Here is a 21,193-nt window from a genome sequence, read left to right on the forward strand (position 1 = left end):
GTCTCAGCTCCTTTAATAGGGAAGAGAAGATTTTTAGTATCTTTCTTGACCCCAATATTCATATCATTGCAAAAAGGTTAACATTTAGGCTGCATTTTACATACTTACAACAGAAAAAGACTGTTCAGTACTACTTTTTCTTCTGTATAACTATAATTTCTTCATGCAGCTGAGAAGAGAACTGCTTTATTGGAAGAACTGAATAAACTGAAGAGTGAGGGACCACATAATAAAAGAAATAAAGCTGCTTCTACATCTGCTGAATTTGCTCCCTCCAGGGGATCTGTTTCCATTTCAGAAATGCGTCTACCTCTAAAAGCAGACTTTGTATGTGGTACAGTTCAAAAGCCAGGTAAAACTAGCAAACAAAATCTTTAACTCTTTTCTTTCCCTACCTCATTCTGCCAGCTTATATTTCTGGTTCATTTTCCTTTTTTTTTTTTTTTTTTTGTCTTCTGTGTTGATGGTCTCAGAAATCCAGGGGTAGTGAAAATTTAGCTATTATATTCAGCTCATCTGCTTCTGACTAATTTTTCAATGTTTCAGTGAAAGCTAATATGTGGTTAAGCTGGGAGACCTAAGGAGTATAGAGAACTAAGGTTATCTGCTGAATTTGACTGAAAGTTCTTCCTTTTCCCTTTCATGCACTGGTTAGTGTAGATCTGGCCTGAGATGCTCCAGGCAGTAATGCAGTTGCTGTGAATCCTGTGGAGACAATTTTACTAGTAGACACACATAAAGAAAAGAAAATAAAATTGTTTTAAGACTAAGTTTATAAGCAAGTCTTGACTGTAATTAAATGATTTAAGTGGGGTGAAACAGATGTGTTTAATAGCAATGCAGTACTTGGGAATTTTTTTAGATACTTGGAGTCCTCTGGCTAACCAAACCATCTGATGTGTATTTACAGAAGCAGGAAATTACTACTATGTAATAATACTGAGATCTGGAGCAGAAAACATGGTTGCAACTCCTTTAGCAAGTACTGCCAGTTCCCTGAATGGAGATGCTCTTACTTTTACTACAACGTTTACTATGTAAGTATTAAAAAAACTCTTTTTTTTGAACCAGTTTTAAGTCTGATGGTGAAGCATGCATAAAAATGTTTAAAGTCATAGTTATAAGAATGTCATATTCTGAAAAAAAGTATGGTGAGATTTTGTGGTATAGCTATTTCCTTCTTCAAAAAATAGCTGTAAGGCACTTCTCTCAGAAGAGCAACCTAGACTTATTCTACCATCCATCAGCTATTTTATCTCTTGTTTTTCTACCTTTTGTTCTTTTCTGGAACACCTGCAATGACAGATGGATTGCTGTGTCTGAGATGTGTTTTTCTCTTTTGCAGCAACTAACATTTTATATAGCTATTTAGTTTTGGTATCTGGAAAAATAGCGCTCTTACTACTGTAACTTCAGCTGTCATATGTCAGCTAAAAAGGTATTGTGAGTTCAAATGGCTGTTAGTAAGTCTTCAAAAAAATAAACAAACTCCCTTTTTAAAGTTCAGTTGAACTGGAATTTTCACTTAAAGCTAGTTACTCAAAAAACCCAATCTGTTTCTAGAAGCATGTGCCAGCAGTGTGCTGAAGGGTGCAATCTGAGAAATGGTAGATGCACTTTATCTGGTCTTTGTCCTCCCCTCCTCTTTTCTTCTCTGAGCTCTGGAAAGTATTTTTGAATTGTAATACACTAAAATCTTCTTGCTCCTTGAACAGTTTTAAGGAGCAGAAGGAGAGAAGAAGTAAAGAGTAAATTAAAACCAACTAAAACAAACAAAAAACCCCAAAACTCTGCCACAAACCAAAACAAAAACCTTTTTACTTCAGTTTAACTTGTTTTTTCTTCTTCCCTTTTAGGCATGATGTGTCAAATGACTTTGAAATAAATATAGAAGTTTACAGTTGGGTATGTATCAGTTCCTGTCAAGAGGAGATGTAAAGGAAAATGATGTGCTGTACTTTAATACCTTCTTGCCTTATAGGTGCAGAGAAAAGAAGTTGCAAGCACTGATAAAAGGAAAAAGACCAATAAATCCAAGGTAAATGAAACCTGAAAATCAGTATGTTATGTTTCAACAGAAGGTGCACTAGGAAAACTGACTAATAGGCTCAGACAATCTGTTGCTTGATTTTACTCCCTTCTTATAACATCTGCAATGACAGATGGATTATGGAGACCTGCAGCAATTAGTGGATTGGACCTGCAGCACTTGGTTGAGTTTGAAATATATTGGAGAGGAAGGAGAAGTCTTACTAGTTCTGCAAAATGCTATGCTTTGCAGACCTTTACTTACTAGGTGTGGGGCTTCTGATAGTGATTTATTGCCCTTTTTCTCCACTTCAGTTAAACTGTGCCAGTCAATATGCCCTGCCCTAGAGTTTGATTTGTCTTAAAGGTTTTATTGATCAACTGAAAACTCTTCTTGCTCCCCAGTGTTAAGTAAAAACACTAGATGCTCACTTTTTAAAGCAAACGTTGTTTTAATAAGGGTGCACATATCCAGTGTTTGTGCTTTATTAAGGATATGTAACCCTAAGCAAGCCACTGGCTTTCAGCCTGTGGTTTGGGGGTCTTGTGGTGATTGTGGGTTTTTTTGGGTTGTGGAGAAGGGTATATTTTTCTTCTTTTCATTCTAGAAGCTAGAGCACACAGTGAATTGATGACTTTAGATCTGATTTCCTCATTGATGAGATGTCTGTCACCTAGTAAAAACAAGAAACTTCAGTGTCATTCAAAACAGTTGGAATGAGTACTTAAATCCTGTCTGTGCAAGCAGAAATAGGAAATTTGTTTATTCTTTGATTTGTCTCAGTAAAAGTCTCCCACAGTGAAAGCTTCCGCATATTCTCTAATAACAGTTTCAAGTCCCGGGTTTACTTCTCTCCTGTGCTATTTAAAGTTTAAAGGAGTTTTTACTTGAAAATAAATGGTTTTGTGACACTTGTTAAATTGCTGATATGAGGTTATAGGTTTGACAATGGCATCCTATGTCTGCTTTTTGACAAGCTGCTTAGACTTGTCTTTCAGCCTCAAGAAGAGATGAGTATATAATTCCAATTCATGTTTTAATGTACAGTCTCACTTAAAATTTGAGATTTTAATTTGAAAATAATAATGTATAACAGTAGCACATTGAACAGCTCAGTACTTTTTTGTTAAATCTTACATTTAGTAAATAAATGTAACCTTGAAACCACATTACATGAGGTAAAAAGGCCTAAGATTGGCTTTTCCAACTGTTACTCATCCCGAGTGAATGCATGCTTTAACTTTTCTGCTGTAAATATTCCTTTGATATGTAGCATTTCTTTCACTGAGATATATCCAGTCAAAACCCAAGACTTATTCATTACGAGTACCCATTCAAAATTTATTTAGATAAGCCTTCAGTAGTTTCACTCTCTAATTTTCATGCTAATGTGGTGGACAAATTCAGTAGCAAATGCATTTATCTTCTTGTATTCTTTTGTAGGTTATTACTCCAAAAAGATTACTAACATCTATTACCTCGGTAAGTATGACTAATATTGTAACAAGAGCTGATTATGACACCTTCTAAAGGCCATATTCTCACACAGATTAAGGCTGTGCCCATAATAGATACTTTCTGTCCCTTTTGTAAGACTCTATAAATTGTCCAGGTTTCTGCCAAATTTTTCAGTCATCAGTTCAAGAAACAGCTCTGTTACATATGTAATGCTGGAAATATGCAGTTACTACACATTTATTTGAACTTTTCACTTTTTTTTCGATTTGATTGAGTTTTTAGAAGTACTTCAAATCTATTTTCCTGTACCTTAGCTTTGTCTTCCATAGAATCTGTCGGAAGTATTTTTTCACTAAGTTTTTATTTCTCTCTCTTTCTAGAAAAGCTCCCTTCTTACTCCAGGTAAGTAAAGTCTACACATCTTATGCCAGGATGAATAGTCTACACTTTCTGTCACAACTAGTGTATCAATAAATACTTGTAATAGATGACAATGTGAGTAATAAACACCAAATTTTCCAGCCCAGAAACTGGCCCTGTGTTATTCCATTATGTTTAATGGAAGATACCTTTACAAAATCAAAACTAATATCTGGTATCAGATACCCATGGTTTACACTTTTTTTCTTGAAAGTATGAATTCAAACTAATTAATGATTTTTAAATTAGAGAACTAGAATCTGATGTCAAAGTAATACAGAATAATTTGAAAATTAGTACAGATCCTGAAGTATTTCTTGTGTGTAGTGTTTCATGTATATTTATATGTAAAAACATGTATAAACTTGTTTATATATTTCTGACTCTTGACAGGGAAGAACAGCATCTCTAAGTGTTTTTCTAAGTATATAAAAATGTTATATACATTTCTCTGACTAAAATATGAGATACTCGAGCTAGCTTTAGCAGAAATTGCAGCAATAAGGAGCTCATGAGCTAAATCTGGAATGTCTGCCATGCTGCTGCAACTAGTAAGATTCCTGAACCTGAGCTACAGTGTGTGTTTCTATTGATGTAAGTGCAAAGAAAAGGCATACAAATTCTGGAAGATTGCAGTGTGTCACTTGAGAAGAGGTTGAGATTTTGAAACGTCACGTTCCTACTGCAGGGCATGTATGCTTTGTAGTGTGCCCTAGCATTCTCTCCATCCCCCTGAGACTCAAAGTGCTTTGTTTCCTCTCTTGTGGAAATTTTCAAAGCTTGTTCCTGAAAGGAAAGATCTGCTGAGGGGGAATGGTGTGTATCAACCCTCTCTGAATGTGCTGCTGGGCTGCATTGCAAAGACTGTTTATCCTGGAGTGCTGAGTAGGGCATGCATACACTAGTGCAAATAAAGTACTTTTCTTTAAGCCTTGCAGCATCCTGATTGTGTGTTTTGTTATGATTTCACTTTAACTTTTCTCCACAGCCATGGCCAGTCCAGGTGGCCCAAATGCCATACGCAGTACTAATTTCATCCTTGTTGGATCCCACAAGTTATCGCTGTCTTCTGTAGGAAATACCAAATTTGCACTGGAAAAGGTAAAGGAAATGATTGGTTACTAAACCAAAGGTAATTGCATACTACTAGAAAAATGAATTGAGTCGGGGTTTACTTTTCAGGTGCAAGTACCATCATAGAAGTGAAACAATAGGTGTATAGATATGTTATTTATATAGACATTGAAAATTTGTGCGTAATTGTTACATATAATTTCATATGAATTAAATGTTAATTTTGAGACACAACAGAGACTTACATTACTATGCCAGATGTTCTTTCATTTCTGTAGCTCAATATAAGGTATGGTTATGCAAAGATAATGAAGAAATTTGATTACTGATTTGCTTTCACTGATGAAAAAATGGATGTGTGCAGTTGGCATCTCTGTACGTGGTCTTCATATTGTTGCTCCTAGTCCTGCAGATATCACTAAATAAAGCATTAAGTGTGTTTTAATGATAATAAAGTATTTGAAGTTTTCTGCACTTAATTGACGTAAAAATTACCATTTCAATATGTTTAGGAGCTTTTCCTTTCATACCCCAATTAAATTTGTAGAAGCAAATTATCTTAATTTGAGAGCTATTATTGAGTTTTATATCATCACTTCCTTGTCTCAACAGAATGTTTATTGGCTTTTGCCATGAGAAGTTCAAAAAAAATACATTATTATATTCATTGTAATCTCTAACCTTTAATATCTAATACCTAAAGCCTATTTTAATAGGTGTTTATGCCAGCAGCTATCCTGAGCTAATTTAAATTAATTCAAATGTTACTAGAGTTTGTGGTAGTACTAAATCACATCTATAGCTATCCAAACAGCAGTATAAAAATAATTTTCCTTTTTTTGGTTAAGTCTTATTATGATGACAGTATTATTTCAATTAGAACTTCTGATGAGAGTTGAGAAAAGAAGAGCAAGTTGTGTTTGTGTATAAGTCTTAAAACAAAATATCCCAGTAATCCCCACTTGCTTTTTAGAAGTTTTAAGTTTTGTAGATAGAAGCAAATTCCCTTACCAAAACAGATGGCAGAACTTAACAGTAAAATTGCGCTGTTGTTACTGACTCCTAAAGAACTGAACCAAACCTACTTCTGAAATTCACAAAAAGGTTCCTCTTAACCAGAATTATATGTAGAAGTCTTAGTGTACAGCTTCATTATTGGGAACCCCTTGTTCTTGGAATTAATGGAATCAGATTTTTCATTAAATTTAGCAGTTTAGATTTGAACTTTGTTAGCTTACTCTCTAGAACAGAACACTTGATTGGACTGATGAACTGTAGCAAAAGCACAAGATTTGAAAAGAATTCCAGGGAAACTATCACTTAATTTTTTGCAGGTGCCTTACAGTTATCTGGCAAAAAGGGGAATTCTTATTCATGACTTGAGGGTTTTTTTTCAATTATTACCACCCTAAAGTTTCAGTTTTGACTTTGGCCTATATCTGTACCAAACAATTGCTTTTTAACTTGCTTCATGCATTTCTCATATGGAACAAACTGCTGCCACAGTGCATTTTTTGAGTTTCCTTCCTCTTTTATATATATTGTTAAAAATCAGGATAGAAAGGACCACGATATACTCAGGTATAACTGTGTCCTTTTTTTTTCTTCTAGACCTTAACTTTACACTAATTGCATTGAGCATGTTTCTTTTTTTCCCTAGATAAATTTTGAAGGGGAGGAAAAAGAACTGTTGGGCTATATGTTCCAAGACAAGGTTGCTATGATCCTTTAGTTTATGACTTAAATTAGGAGCCTGCTTCCTAGTGCATGTTGCTCATTCCTGTCTGGCCTTTTTGCAGGTGTTTTTTTTCATTCTTCTAAGAAAATGCCTACAAAGATTTACTAACTAAATACAAGATGTCAGAAGCCTTTAGGACTTGAAGAATTTGTACCCCTTGTCTTTCACAGTAATTAGCATACTGCTAGAACTCAGTTTAGGTTGCTTAGGGTTTTTCCTTAACTAGCATGTCTCTTGTCTTCCTAGATCATTAGAGGAGGTGTTTCTTGTTTCAGAACAAATTGATGGTCTTCTTAAAAATTTCTAGTCAGGAAATTTGAGCCAGCTTCTTGATGAACTGCCCAGAACATAGAATCAGCTGCTGTGCTCATAGAGAACCGGAAACAAATGTCTGGCAGCCTAAATGTTGGTTTAACTCAACTTGTTGCTGCTGAAGCAAACTAAAATCTCTTAGGACCTAAGTAATCTTGCTTCTTGTTCTATTGAAACCTTATTCTGGCAAGATATATCAAGACATTTATTTCTTTAAGCAAAAGTTTTGAAAATACTAAACATGTCAAGTGTGAGGTCCTTATTTGTACACAACTGTGCAGCTAAGATATTTTGCTTGGTGTATATATGTTTGGCTTTAGAAATTATGTGAATTGAAAACCGTAACAGAAATAATTGTCTTTAACCTCTGAAAATAGTCTTATCTAGTTATTAGTTTGAGTCCTGCAGAAGAAAGTGTTTCAGATGAATTTTCATGTTTTCTCTCAAAATAAAGCAAGCGATAATTTTAGTACTTACCATCCCTTTTTAATCAAAGTCTCCTAAGAAACCAGTTTTTCAAATTCTTGAGTTATCCTGAGTACCTTTACAGATAATCTTCTATGCCAGTAAGCTGACTTCCGATGTCAGTTGCACCAGAATGCAAGCTAGCCTTGTCATGGGCTTTTGTTTGCCTCTAGCTGGGTATTTGACAAATTGCTTTCTTTCCATCACCTTCAACACTTCAAAAGAGATATACTATTAATTAGAATGCAGGGTTTTGTCATTATATGTACAGGAAGGTGTTTCAAGACCTGCTTTAGTGATTAGCAATAGTATTGTAGGCTCTGTAAAACCATGTGTTCTGTTTCTTATACAACCTCTTTGCTTTGCTGTCACACTGTTCTTCACTGGTAAACTTCATAATTCATAAACTGGACTCTTCTCTTTTGACTTAAAGCTGAAAGGAATGCAAAACCTGTAAACTTGAAGTGGGGAATGGCCAAATGTCCTTGAGGCCTTCATTCAGAAATGGATGATTTTACTATGCTTTGCTAGGATTTTATGCCTGTGTTCCCTGGTGTAGCACATAGAGTTATAATTGCCTTGGCTGATAAAGTCCAGGACTGATGCAACTTATTTTTGGTATGTGGAAGAGTTTTACTGTCTTTTTACTGTCTTTTACTTATCTAGTGGTTGTGCAGACTCCCACCTGATGCTTAGAATTTTTCTGTGCTATACTATTCTGTTGAGTACAGGAGCAAGCCGTGCCTGCTGTGTTAGCTGGGTAGATCTAACATGGAAAAACGATTTGATTACCTGTTTGTGCAGGTGTGTTTTATTTCTGGGAGGCAGCTACAGTATTGTCTACAGTCCCAAAGTGATTGATTTCTAACCACAGCACCGATTTTGGTGTTCTTCAGGATTCACTGAGGCCCACAGATGAGCACTTTTAGCTATTGAGGGTTACTCCTGTTCATCTTAACTACTAGCAAAATTTAGTTCTATTTGATTGGCATTGATTCCATGGTTCTAAAAGCTATTTTGTTACTGCGTACTGTGCCTATTCCCTAGCAAACCGTTCTTTATTTGTATTTGAGTAGCAGCATCAACCTTGCTGGTTTTTCTACTGACGCAAAAGACCGATGTTTCTGATTTTTTGTTAATTTCTTTTCAAGATTCTTAAGAGTGTTGCTTATTCAAACTAGAAAAAAAATATGGTGTGTAGAATGCCCTGCAGGTCATCATTTGCTTGTTGAATCAAGAGTTTGCCTCAGTTACCTTGTGAGAGGGAAAATAAAGGGATGTAATTTCATGCGAGTAGTTAAGGTAATGAGGCATTATGTGTGGAGGTATTGGGGGAAGCTCAAAGGCAGACCTTGTTGCATGCTCTTCCTCCAAACTCTTGACTATCAAATAACTATAACTGACTTCTGGTACCATAGTTAAGCTACTTTTTTTTTCAGTGGCAGGAGATAGCACTTGAAACCTTTTCTGTTAGAAATCATTTAACACATTGACACCTTGAATGCTAGTTGAGAACAACAGTTTCTTACTTTTCCCCCTTCTAGGTTTTCTTTTATACAAAGGTTTATCTGAGTAGGCACTACTACCTCAGTATCTGCCAAAAATGCTTATGGTATCCAAGTACCATTCCTGTTTAAGCTCACTTCGATATTTTCCAAACAACTTTATATCAAACTGAGGCAGAATCTTGAAGGGTGTGGACTGATGCCTTCTGTTGTTTCTTACTATGCTTGGAATGTCTGTTTTTATAGCTAGAGTGCATGTTTATGTATATGTCCTGAGCAAACTAATAAATAATTCTTGGAAAGCTTCTAAATAAACTTGAAACAAAAAGTGATCATTACTGTCTTGCTTGAGTCTGACTGCTTCTTTCTGGCTGAAGATCCTAAGAACAAGACAGTGCTAACATCTTGGGGCAGGTGGCTGGCTTGAACTGGTAAGACTTAGTTGAGAGGTGACAAAATTAAATGGTTGTTTTACTTTTTGCAGGTTCCCTTTTTGTCTCCTTTGGAAGGTCATATATATCTAAAGTTGAAATGCCAAGTAGACTCTTTGGTGGAGGAGAAAGGGTTCTTGGTAAGGTATTAATTTTAAACTTCTGCCTTGGAAATTACAGGTCCGATTAAATGTAATTTTTTAATGTCGCACCTGTGTTTGAAGCTTAAAACTGGTGTGGAGTTTTTTTTTTCTCCATCTCTGAACCAGACCACAAATGTTTCTTAGTTTATCTTCTAAACATGTCTAAGTTAAAGCTACCTTTTAAGAATTTGTCTATTTCTCTTCTAAACACCTGTTCATTTATTATTTTGAATTTCAGTTAACCTTCTCTTGCTATAAGCTGTGATGTTAGATGAGATTTTAATTTCTAGGGCAGAAAATTTTACGGGATTCTTTTGTGTGTGTCTAGTAAAAACAAAAGATTGGGTTTTTTCCACTGTGTTCACAGCCTTTGGAAATGACAAAGCAGCAACAGTTTTTTGGGGTTTTTTTTGAGAAACATCTTGTGCAGTTCTCTACAAAACTGGACCTAGAAAATGCAGTTGGTACTTGGGCCTAAGAGCTGGAACTGTTGAAATGTCCACAAGATGGCAGTAAATGTGCTATGTAAATTAAACATTAACATTTGCTGTTATTTTGGTGTTTCCAGAAATCACTATTTCTTTAGTCTCTTTTCTAGCACTGCTTTCTGTCTCTTTTCCCTTTACTTAATTGAAGTTGAACAGATTTCATTAGATGCAAACATTTCACATGCTTATGGTATTTGCTGTCCTCTGTTTCTGTGTACTAATTTGAGAAAATCCATATTTGCTTCTACTATAGAATATATAAAACCTGAAGAATGGTGTACACCATATTGAATTTGTTCAGAGTAAGCGTTTGGAAACTCCTTGCATCATTAAAAACTATAATCTGAATTGTGAAAAGTGAGAAACATCATACACATTAACTGGAAAAAAAGTTCTGTACAAGTTCAAGAGGTATCAGGAATAGAAGTCAGATACTAAACTTTCCATTTCAGTACTAAGGAAATGGGGCTTGAAATTGATGAAATCCAGCATCCAATAAAAGAACTGCCAACACAAACATTTAAAAATCAATTTCTAATTTCTTTTGAACTGACTGGACACTCTCTTGAGTGTGACCTCTTGAATAGCTGCATGTTTTTTTAATCCTGAATTGTAAGTCAAAAATTACTCATATCTAATAATAATAAATTGTTACTTGAACATGTTTTGTGAACCATTCATATTTTAAGATAAAGAAGGGTTACTTATAGTATATAAAGTAATTGGAATCCATGCCACTATCAATATGAAAATTGGTAATTTTCATATTGATATTAATTTCAATATGGTAATTTGAAACAGCAATGACAGGTGCCTTTAAAAAACAGGCAAACCTGAGAATGATAGTGTGAAATAATTTCCTATGCCATCTGGAAAATAAATACACTGTACTAATAGAAGCCTCTCCCAGTATCATTTTTTTCCTTTCTCTTTCATTTACCCCTAGGAAGGGTCACAGAACCATTCTGGTAGAAAAATAGTCAAGTACAGAGCAAGATCAAGGTACAATTTTACTCCATTTAATTTTTTTTTTTTTTTTTAAGACTATGTTTGAAGATGTCAGTGGTTTTGGAGCGTGGCATAGGCGGTGGTGTGTGCTGTCTGGAAATTGTATCTCCTATTGGACATACCCAGATGATGAAAAACGAAAGGTAATAGTCTTTTATAAAGCTTAAGTCTAAAGTTTGGCAGTACCCTACACAAATAGCTGTTCTTTAAGTACAGTAATGTTTAGGCTTAAAACTGGTATAGCATAGGATTCAAGCTCATAAAGCTTCCTTGGGGAATGGAGGGGATTTATCTTCATAAATCTGACCTAAAAAAAGGCAAGCTCAGAAAGTGACTGTCCTGTCAAGTGGGAAAGGGGGAAAAGTGATGGAAGATCCATATTTAATTTCCCCTTTAGTCTTAAGGCTTTCCATTGTGCTCATCAAATAACTAATTATTTAATTGAAATTGATTGCACTTGTACAGCTTAATAAGCAGACCGTATCTAGTTGCCTTTAAGTTTTAGACAAAATGATGACTAACACTTAATATCGTAAAGAATTAGAGTGGGCAGTCCTTGTATATTGCAGAAGCATAGCTGTAATTATGAACTAGCTTATTTGAAGTCATTGTCTTCTTGCAGCTCCACATTATAGCTAGAACTTCTTAAATGTTTTCCACGGAAACCTAAGTTATTTTTGAGCTATTGGGACAAATCAGAGGTTCATCTGTCACTGAGGTGGACTTTCTTGTCTCCTTAGTGTATTCTTGCTGTATGTACTAAAATGTTTCCAGGTTCTTTTAAAGACTGCTTTCAAGAGGGTTTTTCTGACTCACTGAAGTTATTTACCATTAAACACTTTGTTTATTGGCAGAACATTTTCTTTCCCAAACTCTGTGGCAAACTCTGGTCCTTCTGGATCTTCTATGCCAATCCAGATGCCTGAGTTTAGTTTCTTCCCTGCTAACAGAGGAAGACCATATGCTGATAGTTGACATTGCCAAAATATATCAATGTACTTTCTTTCCCTGCCAGGAGAGAGGGAAAGATCTCCGCCTACTGTAAGAGAAGATAGTAAAAAAAAAAAAAAAAAGTTAAGCAAGAAAAAGGTTTCTATTCTGCTTTTGTCTGCAAGGAAGAAGCTTTGGTTTGTTTTCCAGGTTCTGTTCTTGAAAATCTTCTAGAGTTGTTTCACTGTTGTACTGAGACGGTCAGCTCTATTTTGGTTATACTATGATCTACAGAAATAATAACAAATTCATCCCTTCACCCCTACTATATATGTTCTATCATGCAGAGATAGATGTAGCTCTTAAATATCAGCATTAGTCCATGATTACTTTAAATCATGGGATATTTTTGAAAAATTTTTTACAGCTGCACATATCTCACCCTTTTTGTATGGAGTAACTGACTGCAGGAAGGCGAGTTCACATAATATCATCAAAGTTGTCAAAGCGTATGTTGTTCAGAACTACTCTTGACTGCAGTAGTCTTGACTGATGCACTGATTTCACTTTCAGCATCCTTTGGGCCGGATAAACTTGGCTAACTGCACTAACCATCAGATAGAACCTGCCAACAGGGAGTTCTGTGCCCGTCCCAACACCTTTGAACTAATAACTGTCCGACCTCAGAGAGAAGATGACCGAGAGACTCTTGTCAGCCAATGCAGAGACACGCTCTGTGTTACAAAGTGAGTGCATAAAACCGTGGAGGTTGTGGGAAGCTATGGGATGTGTGTTGGAGGGTATTTTACCTCATGTGATAGTTTTAGTAATACAGAAGCTTTACAACATTGTCATACCAATGCAAAGGCTGTTTAAATGCTAAGATTTTGGGGTCGCACTTGAACTGTTTTGCTCACTTTTAGTCCCATTTTTCCTGCTGCCCCATGTCAGTGTTCTGAGGACAAAAAACTGCTTTTCTAGAAGTGGAAATGCCAGGTGGCTTGGTAGCAGGATTGTGGAATATTTGACTTAATTTTAAACCAGCTGTTTGGGCTTTGATGGTTTATTAGCTTGACATTTTTCACAATAACTATTTGGAGGTGGAGAATAATCCATTGGGTTCCTTGCCTTCTAGGAACTGGCTGTCTGCTGATACTAAGGAAGAGCGTAACCTTTGGATGCAAAAGCTCAACCAAGTCCTTGTTGATCTTCGCATGTGGCAGCCTGATGCCTGCTACAAACCTATTGGAAAGCTTTAAACTCTGGAAGGGAACACAAGGAAAGAATTTAAATGAAAGTGCAGGAACTCCTCTAGGTCACTTATGCTTTAAGTTTGAGAGAGTATTTAACATTATACAGGACTATGTTATGCAGTATTTTTATTTCACTTTAAAAAAAATTTAAAGCCTTTTTACTTCCTAGCTTTTGACTATAGTAGGAAGCAATTAGCTGTTTCTAAATGTGCTAAGTATTTATGTAACTCCTTTTTTGGAAGTCTAGCTAGGTACATTCTCTCCTGTAAACAACTAAATTATTGCAGGAAGTCACACTTCAGGGCAGGAAGGGAGACACTAGCTAGTGAAAAACAAGCTTTCTAGATAACTCAGCCTCTGAAAGAAACAATAGCTCAAAATACTCTAACAAGGATGCTGCTGAAGCACAAGATTTAATGTAGCATCTGTTGGGGTTCTTTTGTAATGATCAAGGCATAGAAGTAACCAGTCAATTTTATTCTACAACATGCAGTATATTCTTGCTTGTACAGCATCCTTGTGGTCAGAACAAAAGACATGCACAGCATATTCATACTACTTTTGCTATTTTTCATACATACTAGTATGGGTAACTGCATGGCATGTACACTATGTGATTTGCAGGTGTGGAATTATGTATGCAGTATGTTGCACTTTGATAGAAATGGAAGGTCTTGAATATATTTGTTAGGATTTATATAAAAAAATCAAACAGAAAAATGAGTTTAGGATTGTATACATCAGTAATTCCTGGGACTTGTGGTTTGTACAAGCTAGAATTCTCCATTTGAGAACCAGTAATATGTTATAATAGGTTGTAAAAGTGCCTTTTTTAAATTTGGGTTAATAAGACTTTACAAAGCTGCTATTTACCAACTAATACTCCGCTGGTTGAAAGTACGGGTCTTCCTCCCCTTGGTAAACATGTCCACAAATGCATATAAAAACAGTACTTCAGGCCCATCATGAAAATGGCAACATTTCTCAGCTAAAACTTGCACTTTTCACAGCTTTTCACTGAGCGTATTGAAATACCAGCTCATTACTTCATGAGGAATGCAGTAGTGGATACTTGATTGCTATTGCTGTTATATATTCACACTCAAAACACTAAACTGTGTTAGCTTATACTGTTTTATCCTACCCCTTTTGTACTTGCTTTTAAATCTTGTTTTCTTTTCTGATATCTTTAAATATTTCCAAACTATGTATTGAGATTTTTTTTATTCATTTAAAATAAAAAATAAAACCCTTCCTGCTTTTTTCCAAATGTCTTCTATGCATTTGAGATAGTAATTTGTAGACTGAGGAAAAGCTAAACTCCACACAGTATTTAAGGAAGGATTCTATTCTGTACATGTATTTGAAAAGATAATGTGAAGACTTGCATATAGCTAGCACCAAATTTTGTAGTGGGAGGCCAGATTGTCTGTGTGCAGCAGCTCATCAAATATGAAGAGGAAATAGAGTGCTTTTTTTTGTGACAGAGACACAGCAGCAGAATAACACAACGTGGACAGTGCAAGAGCAAATTTCATCAGTGGATATGTGGTAGGCTGTCTTCTTAAACTTCCAAGTAGATGTCAAAATTAAATTATTTTTAACTTATGAAATGAGTCCATAGAAAGATGTTATGAACAGAACTGGATTGTATTCAAGGAAACATTTTTATTTAGGCTAATTGGGCTATTATCCCTCTCAGAAACCAGTCTGTGTTCATTGCCCAAGAAGTTGTTCTCCTCATAAAGGAAGAGTATAAAATGTAACAGGTGGTATTAAGTTAGAAAAGCTGACCTGTGTGGTGAGTTCTGGGCACAAGCTATGAGTGGTGAAGACATGGGCTCCTGCAGCCAGAAAAGCATGGGACGCAAGCTTAGCAGGAATCCTGCACTTACGGCTTTCCTGGCTGGCACTCCTGGGTGCCACCTCCTCCCCTCCCAATGCTCTTCTAAAGGTTTATGGTGAAAGATTGCAGCAATGGTGACGTAATTTTTCCCTGTTTGGAGCAGATCCTTTGTGAAGCAGCCAGACTGTGTGAATTCAAATAGCTTCAGGTAGCTTCAGATGTTGTATACCTTAAAGAGTGCCTACTGTCTGGTTTGAAGCAAAGCTCTAAGTTTCATAAAAACAGTTTGCAGAGTAACATCAGGAGAACCTTCCCATGTCCAGTGTGCTGGACCCAGCCAGTGACATAATCCCTCCTGTATTCCCATGTTCTGATTCTCCCAAAAAAAGACCTTGACAGACCATTTCTTCTAGAAATACATACTGCTACAAAGTTTTAACTGCATGGAATTATAATTAGTTTTCCAAGAGAAACATTTTTCATATTTCTCTTTTCCCCATTTGTCACCTTCAAGCAATCTAAGCACCAGGAGACAGTTAACCCTAATGGAATAGACTAGAATTCATAGTTTGTCACTGCTTTAGCACAAGTAAGCTTGAAATTTCAGCAGTGTTTTTTAAATATAGGACATGTATTTTTAGAGTGGTATGGGTAAGTGATTGATGGTTGGGGGTGCAGATCTTCAGCTGTTTTTTGCATTTGAAATAACAGACACAGTGGTTGTAAAAGCTGATGGCTTAATAGCCCCAAAATTCATCTTTCTTTGCAGACAGTTACTGCATTAGCTACAAATCAGGCTCCTACATGCAGCCTGGTTCGGAGCTGCACAGCTCAGCTTGAGGCATGAGGGCATGTGCTTTGGGTAGTGTGCCAGTGGCAAGCCCATTCCTTGGTGTCCCTCAGAGACCCTGTATCCAGCACAGAACAATTGTACTGGGCAAACCTGAGGGCTTTGATTTGGGATTCAGCTGTGGAAGTTTCAGGTTGTTTTTAGAAAGATCTAATTTTTTAAGAAACCTTTTTTTATCATTGTTCAGAAATTCAAGAAGTTCACTAGTAAGAAAGTCTAAGAGAAAAGTGCTTTGCTCTGGGCAATGAAGCTTATTTTAGCTGAGGAAATTTCAGTTTTACTACTTTGTAAAAGTCCTAATTGGTGTTATTAAATCCCAACCTCAAATGAAATACAATAATTTGCAAAGAAATTGCCTTGAAAATTAGGCCTCTAAACATGACTCCCTTCCCCCTTTTAATTGCTACACTTCTGTATGTTGATGTAGAGGAAATAATCTGATATTCTGTAATTATTGTCTGTGATGTACTTGGTCTATAGTAAAAACATGTGAATGCACTTGATTCTGTCCTTGTGTTGTATTTGATGAAAGATAAGAGTCCTGAATAGGTAATAAAAAAAATAGGAGGTGGTTTACCTGGCCCAGGTACATGAAATGTTATGTCTGAAGAGAACTTCTATAGGAAGCAGGGAAATTTCCTTTTCCTTCTAATGCTAAATAGTCTTCCCCAGGCATGCCTCTCCGGAGTTGAAACTGTTTCTTGGGAGACTGGATATTTTGGTAACATCTAAATGCCTTGAATGAATTGGGGCCTTATTAACAACTATCATTCAATTAAGGAATGTATTCCCTTTTGGTTTCCTAAACTAGGTGACTTGAATATTTACTTAAGTGTTAGCAGTCATCCCAAAGGAATTTCTATCTTAATTTCTATCTTAATATCTTAATAAAAGACACAGCATTGACTGTATTCTGAAAAAAGGAACAGGAGCCCGGAAAGCAATAATATATGCTTCAATCAAAATAGTATTAGCCAAGTCATCCCCTGCCTGTTCAAAATGCTGAGTGGGTGCATGTCCTACAGCCAGGCCCTCTCCTGTGGTTTGGACCACAGCCCAAGAGCTGCCTCACAGGTGACACAGCCCTGTGTAAGGGCTGTGCTCAGAACAAGGAGTAGAGCAACTCTGCCCGAGCTTTGAGCTGCTGGGGTGGGTTTTAGTCATGCCATGTTAATGCTTGCTATTTACCAGGTCTTTGCTGCCTGTAATGAATGCCATTTTATGCTCTCTGATTCCTCCATCACCAGTAAGGTTCCAAGTAGGGTAGAGCTGTCTCTAATTTTTAAATATTTCTTTATTTTGCTAAGAGCATTGGATAAGCTGGTGAAAAAACACAGTAATACTCCATCTTCAAGTCTGCCTATGAAGTAAGGGCTGCCCAGTATTTTCAGTGATTCCCTCAGCCATGCCTGTAAAAGACATAGGACTGGGCATATTATATATCCTAGGATGCAAAAAAAGCAAAGATACATTACAGGTGAAAACGCAACCTGCTTTAAATACACGAAATGTTGTCAACTTAATATCTTATTAATGGGGGAAGAGAACATGTGCTCAGTCAACCTGTGCTGATGCTGCCAGGCAAATCAAAATTGTAGTGCCTTGTTATTCTTGGCACACTTTAATAAGCAAATAGCAGCTAAATAATGTATTGACAGTCAAGGCAATTACATACACACAATTTATAGCAACATAATGAGTTTGGGGTCCCTCCCTCTTCTTTTGGGATCAGATTAACTGTTGAACCAGTACGAATAGCTTAGAAATGTTCTGCAGAAGGAAAAAATATAGGTAGGGGTAGGAGTTTGCTATATACGGAAAAGAGAAATACAGATTTTCAAACTGGTACAATAAATGGTCTGTCTGGCAGCTCTCCTTTGATTTTTATTTTTGTAGCTCCACAGAAAAAGCATAGCCTACTTGTGCAAGTGAGATACAAACTGAAAAGAATGCTCTTGTCCATTGCTACTGGCTCTGATCACCTCCCCTCCCCCCTTTTTTTGTGAGTGTCTTTAATCATCTTGACTCGTGGAAGTGCCACCATGAACCATGGAGTGTGAGGGCTCCAGCCGTTTGGGAGTCAGTGTCCACCTTGATCTTTAAATATGGCTTCAATCTGGTCGTTGAATGGATTCTCCTTGCCAAGCACTTGAGGCCATTCCTGTAGTGCCTTCTGCCAGGTAATGCCTGTTCCAAGGGCTGCAGCAATCTGCAAACCACAAATGCTATTAATTTCTTGTCCCTCTATAACACAATCATTTTATGCCAGACTTTAGAAGACTTCACCAGTCATAAGGAGACTGCCCAGTCTAACCATGTGATGGACTGTAACCTCTAACCAAGGAAATACCCCTTTCCAGCTGCTTGACCAGTGCAAAGCCCTTCTGAATGGTGAAAATAGGGTGAGGGACATATATCTGCACCTCCCTGGCCCATCATTTGTCTGGTAGTCTGTTGGTAGTCTGTCTCCAACCGCTTCCAGATGCCTATGGTGTCTAGTCCATAAACCACCATTCAAAAGCCCTGAAGTCTGATTTTTTTTTTTCCTCCCATGAAACATTTTGAAAGTATGTCAAAAGCACTGCTTGGGTATAATGCGTAAAACTCTTGCAAGTCCAAAGGAATTGATGCTCCTAAATGCCTTTGGTACTTCCAATAAATGTTCTGTGTGCTCTCCTGGGAGGAAACCACAGGTGTTGAGGAAAAAGAGCCCCAATTATTTCTAGTTTCATAACTAACTGTGTCTGATGCTCTAAGTTTGCACCTGCTACTGGGCTGTCTTTAGAGTTTTTTCCCATGAGACCTGCTGAAATGGTAGAATAGCTTTTCTCCTCAATATTAGTGTCACTCCAGCTTTCACAGAGACTTTTGCCCTAGAAGTTATGTACCAAAGAGAAATTGTATCTGCTGTATTGCCAGGGTGAAAAACATCAGTGGTAGCAGAAAGGGACAGAGAGAAAAGCCTGAGTCTCCCTTACCCAAGTTTTTACACCCTGCTAAGGCATTTTTGTTATACTCCTGACCTGCAATTGTATTTGGCCTATATGGGAACTTTATTTTCAACCCAAACTTTTCAACACACTGATACTGATTGCAATTACAAGGTTTAAATAAGGCTAACAGTGCCTTTTTTTTTTTTAAAGGGCCAAGGTGGGTTTATGGAATCAAACTATTTGATTACTCTTTCAGTATTTTGGAAGATACTGGAGCCTTTGGGGAATTTTTATGCGGTACTTTTTTAATCCTGCGCTTTAAAAGAAACTGTAATGATGGGCTGGCAGACAAAATCTTTCTTTTATTTAAGGGCTTATGTACAAAGAGAAACATACGTGGGGTGGGAGCTCTTAAACTCTGGTCACTCAATTTCTTGTTAAGCTAATGGGAGGAGTTGGGGCAGGGGAAAGGGATAGTGGAGATTGTTCAACAGAGGGTTTTCTTCTGGTTGCAGTTTCTATTGTGACCAAACATTTTATTCTGGGCTGCCTATGGCAGCCAGAGGACACCTATTCCTGTCAGAGTGGTCCATTCTGGCATGGTAGTCTCCAAACCCCTTCACAAACCTTCCTAAGCCTTCCATGTGTTTTTTAGCAGGATGGGTGGGGTTGACCAACAGGCTGATTGGGTGGTTGGTTTAAAAAACCCTGCTGTCTTTGCATGATCCACCCATTGCAAAGGTATCACTGGAGGTATGCTCTACAGTGTTCAGAATAATGCTGACTGTAATTTAAGGTGTATGTGCTCAGACTGTCCTAAATTATTTCCTGAATTAGGTTCTGCGCACACATAATTTCTTGACGTCGCAATGATTTCAATAATTTATTCTGGATGAGTAGTTTAGCACAGAGAAGGGTTTGTGAGTCTGGAAATTGCTTTCTTGCAGGTCTTTTTTAAATTCCAAAGTTCTTGTGCTTTGAGACGTGCTATAATTTTTATGAGCTTTGCAATTATTTTTTTTGTTGTTAAGATGACAACCCCTAAGCAAGTTTTTAAAAGGAAATATTACCCATTCCTCACAGAGCTCTGGGTGACTGCAGCTGGGAGGCAGCTGTGTTATTTCAGCAGCTTCTGGCTATCTGTTTTCTCCTTCTTCACCAAACAGGTGATATGTGTGATTCTCAACAAAGTGTAAATATCCAACTCATCTGATATGCATCACTTCAGCTTTTCCTCTTTATTTCTGGATGGAATGTGCTTTGCTATGACTTAAGGAAGAAAAAGGGAGAAGCTAATCACACTCAAGCTGTGCTTTCCTGCCTGTACATAAACATTAAGAATCTTCCAAGCGTCTCAGGTTCCAGTCTGTGATGCTCAGGGCTTTCACATTCTCCCTGGTAACTTCATAAAAGCAAGAAATGAAGCCATTTATGCAGGATCCTGTTGAAATGCATGGCCCTGTCATCCAAACAAAGCAATCGACTGTTCTAGAGGGATGTGGTGTCCTTGAAGCCATCTGGCATTCACAAGGATTTGCAGTGAAATTTTGTAGTAAGGAGGAGATGCTGAAGAAAATCCCTGGGCTCCCTCTATAGTCACTGGGAAGAGAAAGGCAGATTTTTTCCAAGGACAACCAAGCTGGACTTTGGGGAACGGTGTCTCAAAAACAGCTCTAGAGGGAAATTGGGAGGACTGAGTGAATCACTTTGCTTTTAAGTGTCAAAAGTAAATAGTGTGAATTTCCTCCACCTCTCTCCTGAGCTGCGTGCTTTGGAAAAAAATTTACAGAGGCAAGTTTTAGTTTTGAAACTTTACTGGAATGCAGTTATGCCAATTATGAGTGTTTTGTTTGCTCCCTCCTGTTTTGCCACTTAAAAAAAAAAACATGCAGGAAACCCCTTTTCCCCCAGTAAATTTACAGGAAGGGAAAGGGGTTCTGGGCACAGTGAAACAAGTCAGTATTTGGTGTTTATCCTGTCTTTCAATATTTTTAAATATAAAATATTGCCTGCAATGGGGACTATGGGGGGTGGCTTTTCCTGCCTGAGTGCCTAACCTAGCCTTTCTCCAATGCATGAGAAACTGCAGTAGCTCTGATTGGACAGGGCAAGTGTGGCCTTTTTTCTTATTTTCTTTTTCTTCTCCTTGCAAGGTGTGCAAGCTTCAGTTAGTAAGGTTCAGTTCCCTCTGGCATCCCTCGAGAATGTCTGGACCTCTGGACTCCTGGATATACATGTTAACACCTGCTTCTGCCATGTTTATACCAGCAGAAAACTTATTTTTTTTTTTAATTAAGAAGACCATGGATA

The 21,193-nt window shown here is 37.1% G+C and overlaps 2 protein-coding genes across 6 annotated transcripts in view; one reads left to right on the forward strand and one right to left on the reverse strand.

Annotated features, from left to right (window-relative positions):
* The window catches only part of ANLN (anillin, actin binding protein), a 28,826-nt gene extending 12,378 nt beyond the window's left edge, over nt 1-16,448 (forward strand). For 2 of the 3 annotated variants that reach the window (XM_085051412.1, XM_085051414.1), the window contains 12 exons: nt 170-352; nt 911-1,037; nt 1,857-1,905; nt 1,982-2,038; nt 3,473-3,511; nt 3,868-3,889; nt 4,896-5,008; nt 6,642-6,695; nt 9,486-9,572; nt 11,107-11,214; nt 12,575-12,747; nt 13,137-16,448. In XM_085051412.1, the coding sequence (XP_084907538.1) occupies nt 170-352; nt 911-1,037; nt 1,857-1,905; nt 1,982-2,038; nt 3,473-3,511; nt 3,868-3,889; nt 4,896-5,008; nt 6,642-6,695; nt 9,486-9,572; nt 11,107-11,214; nt 12,575-12,747; nt 13,137-13,260 (1,136 nt within the window). In that variant the 3' untranslated portion in view covers nt 13,261-16,448. The remainder of the gene's footprint in view (nt 1-169; nt 353-910; nt 1,038-1,856; nt 1,906-1,981; nt 2,039-3,472; nt 3,512-3,867; nt 3,890-4,895; nt 5,009-6,641; nt 6,696-9,485; nt 9,573-11,106; nt 11,215-12,574; nt 12,748-13,136) is intronic. The other variant, XM_085051413.1, reaches the window with a different exon arrangement.
* Nucleotides 16,449-17,796: 1,348 nt separating this feature from the next.
* The window catches only part of AOAH (acyloxyacyl hydrolase), a 73,366-nt gene continuing 69,969 nt past the window's right edge, over nt 17,797-21,193 (reverse strand). For 2 of the 3 annotated variants that reach the window (XM_085051415.1, XM_085051416.1), the window contains exon 22: nt 17,797-18,159. In XM_085051415.1, the coding sequence (XP_084907541.1) occupies nt 18,031-18,159 (129 nt within the window). In that variant the 3' untranslated portion in view covers nt 17,797-18,030. The remainder of the gene's footprint in view (nt 18,160-21,193) is intronic. The other variant, XM_085051417.1, reaches the window with a different exon arrangement.

Source organism: Lichenostomus cassidix, chromosome 2 (assembly GCF_008360975.1).
Source record: "Lichenostomus cassidix isolate B80296 chromosome 2, HeHo_3.0, whole genome shotgun sequence".
In the NCBI taxonomy this organism is placed as follows: Eukaryota; Metazoa; Chordata; class Aves; order Passeriformes; family Meliphagidae; genus Lichenostomus; species Lichenostomus cassidix.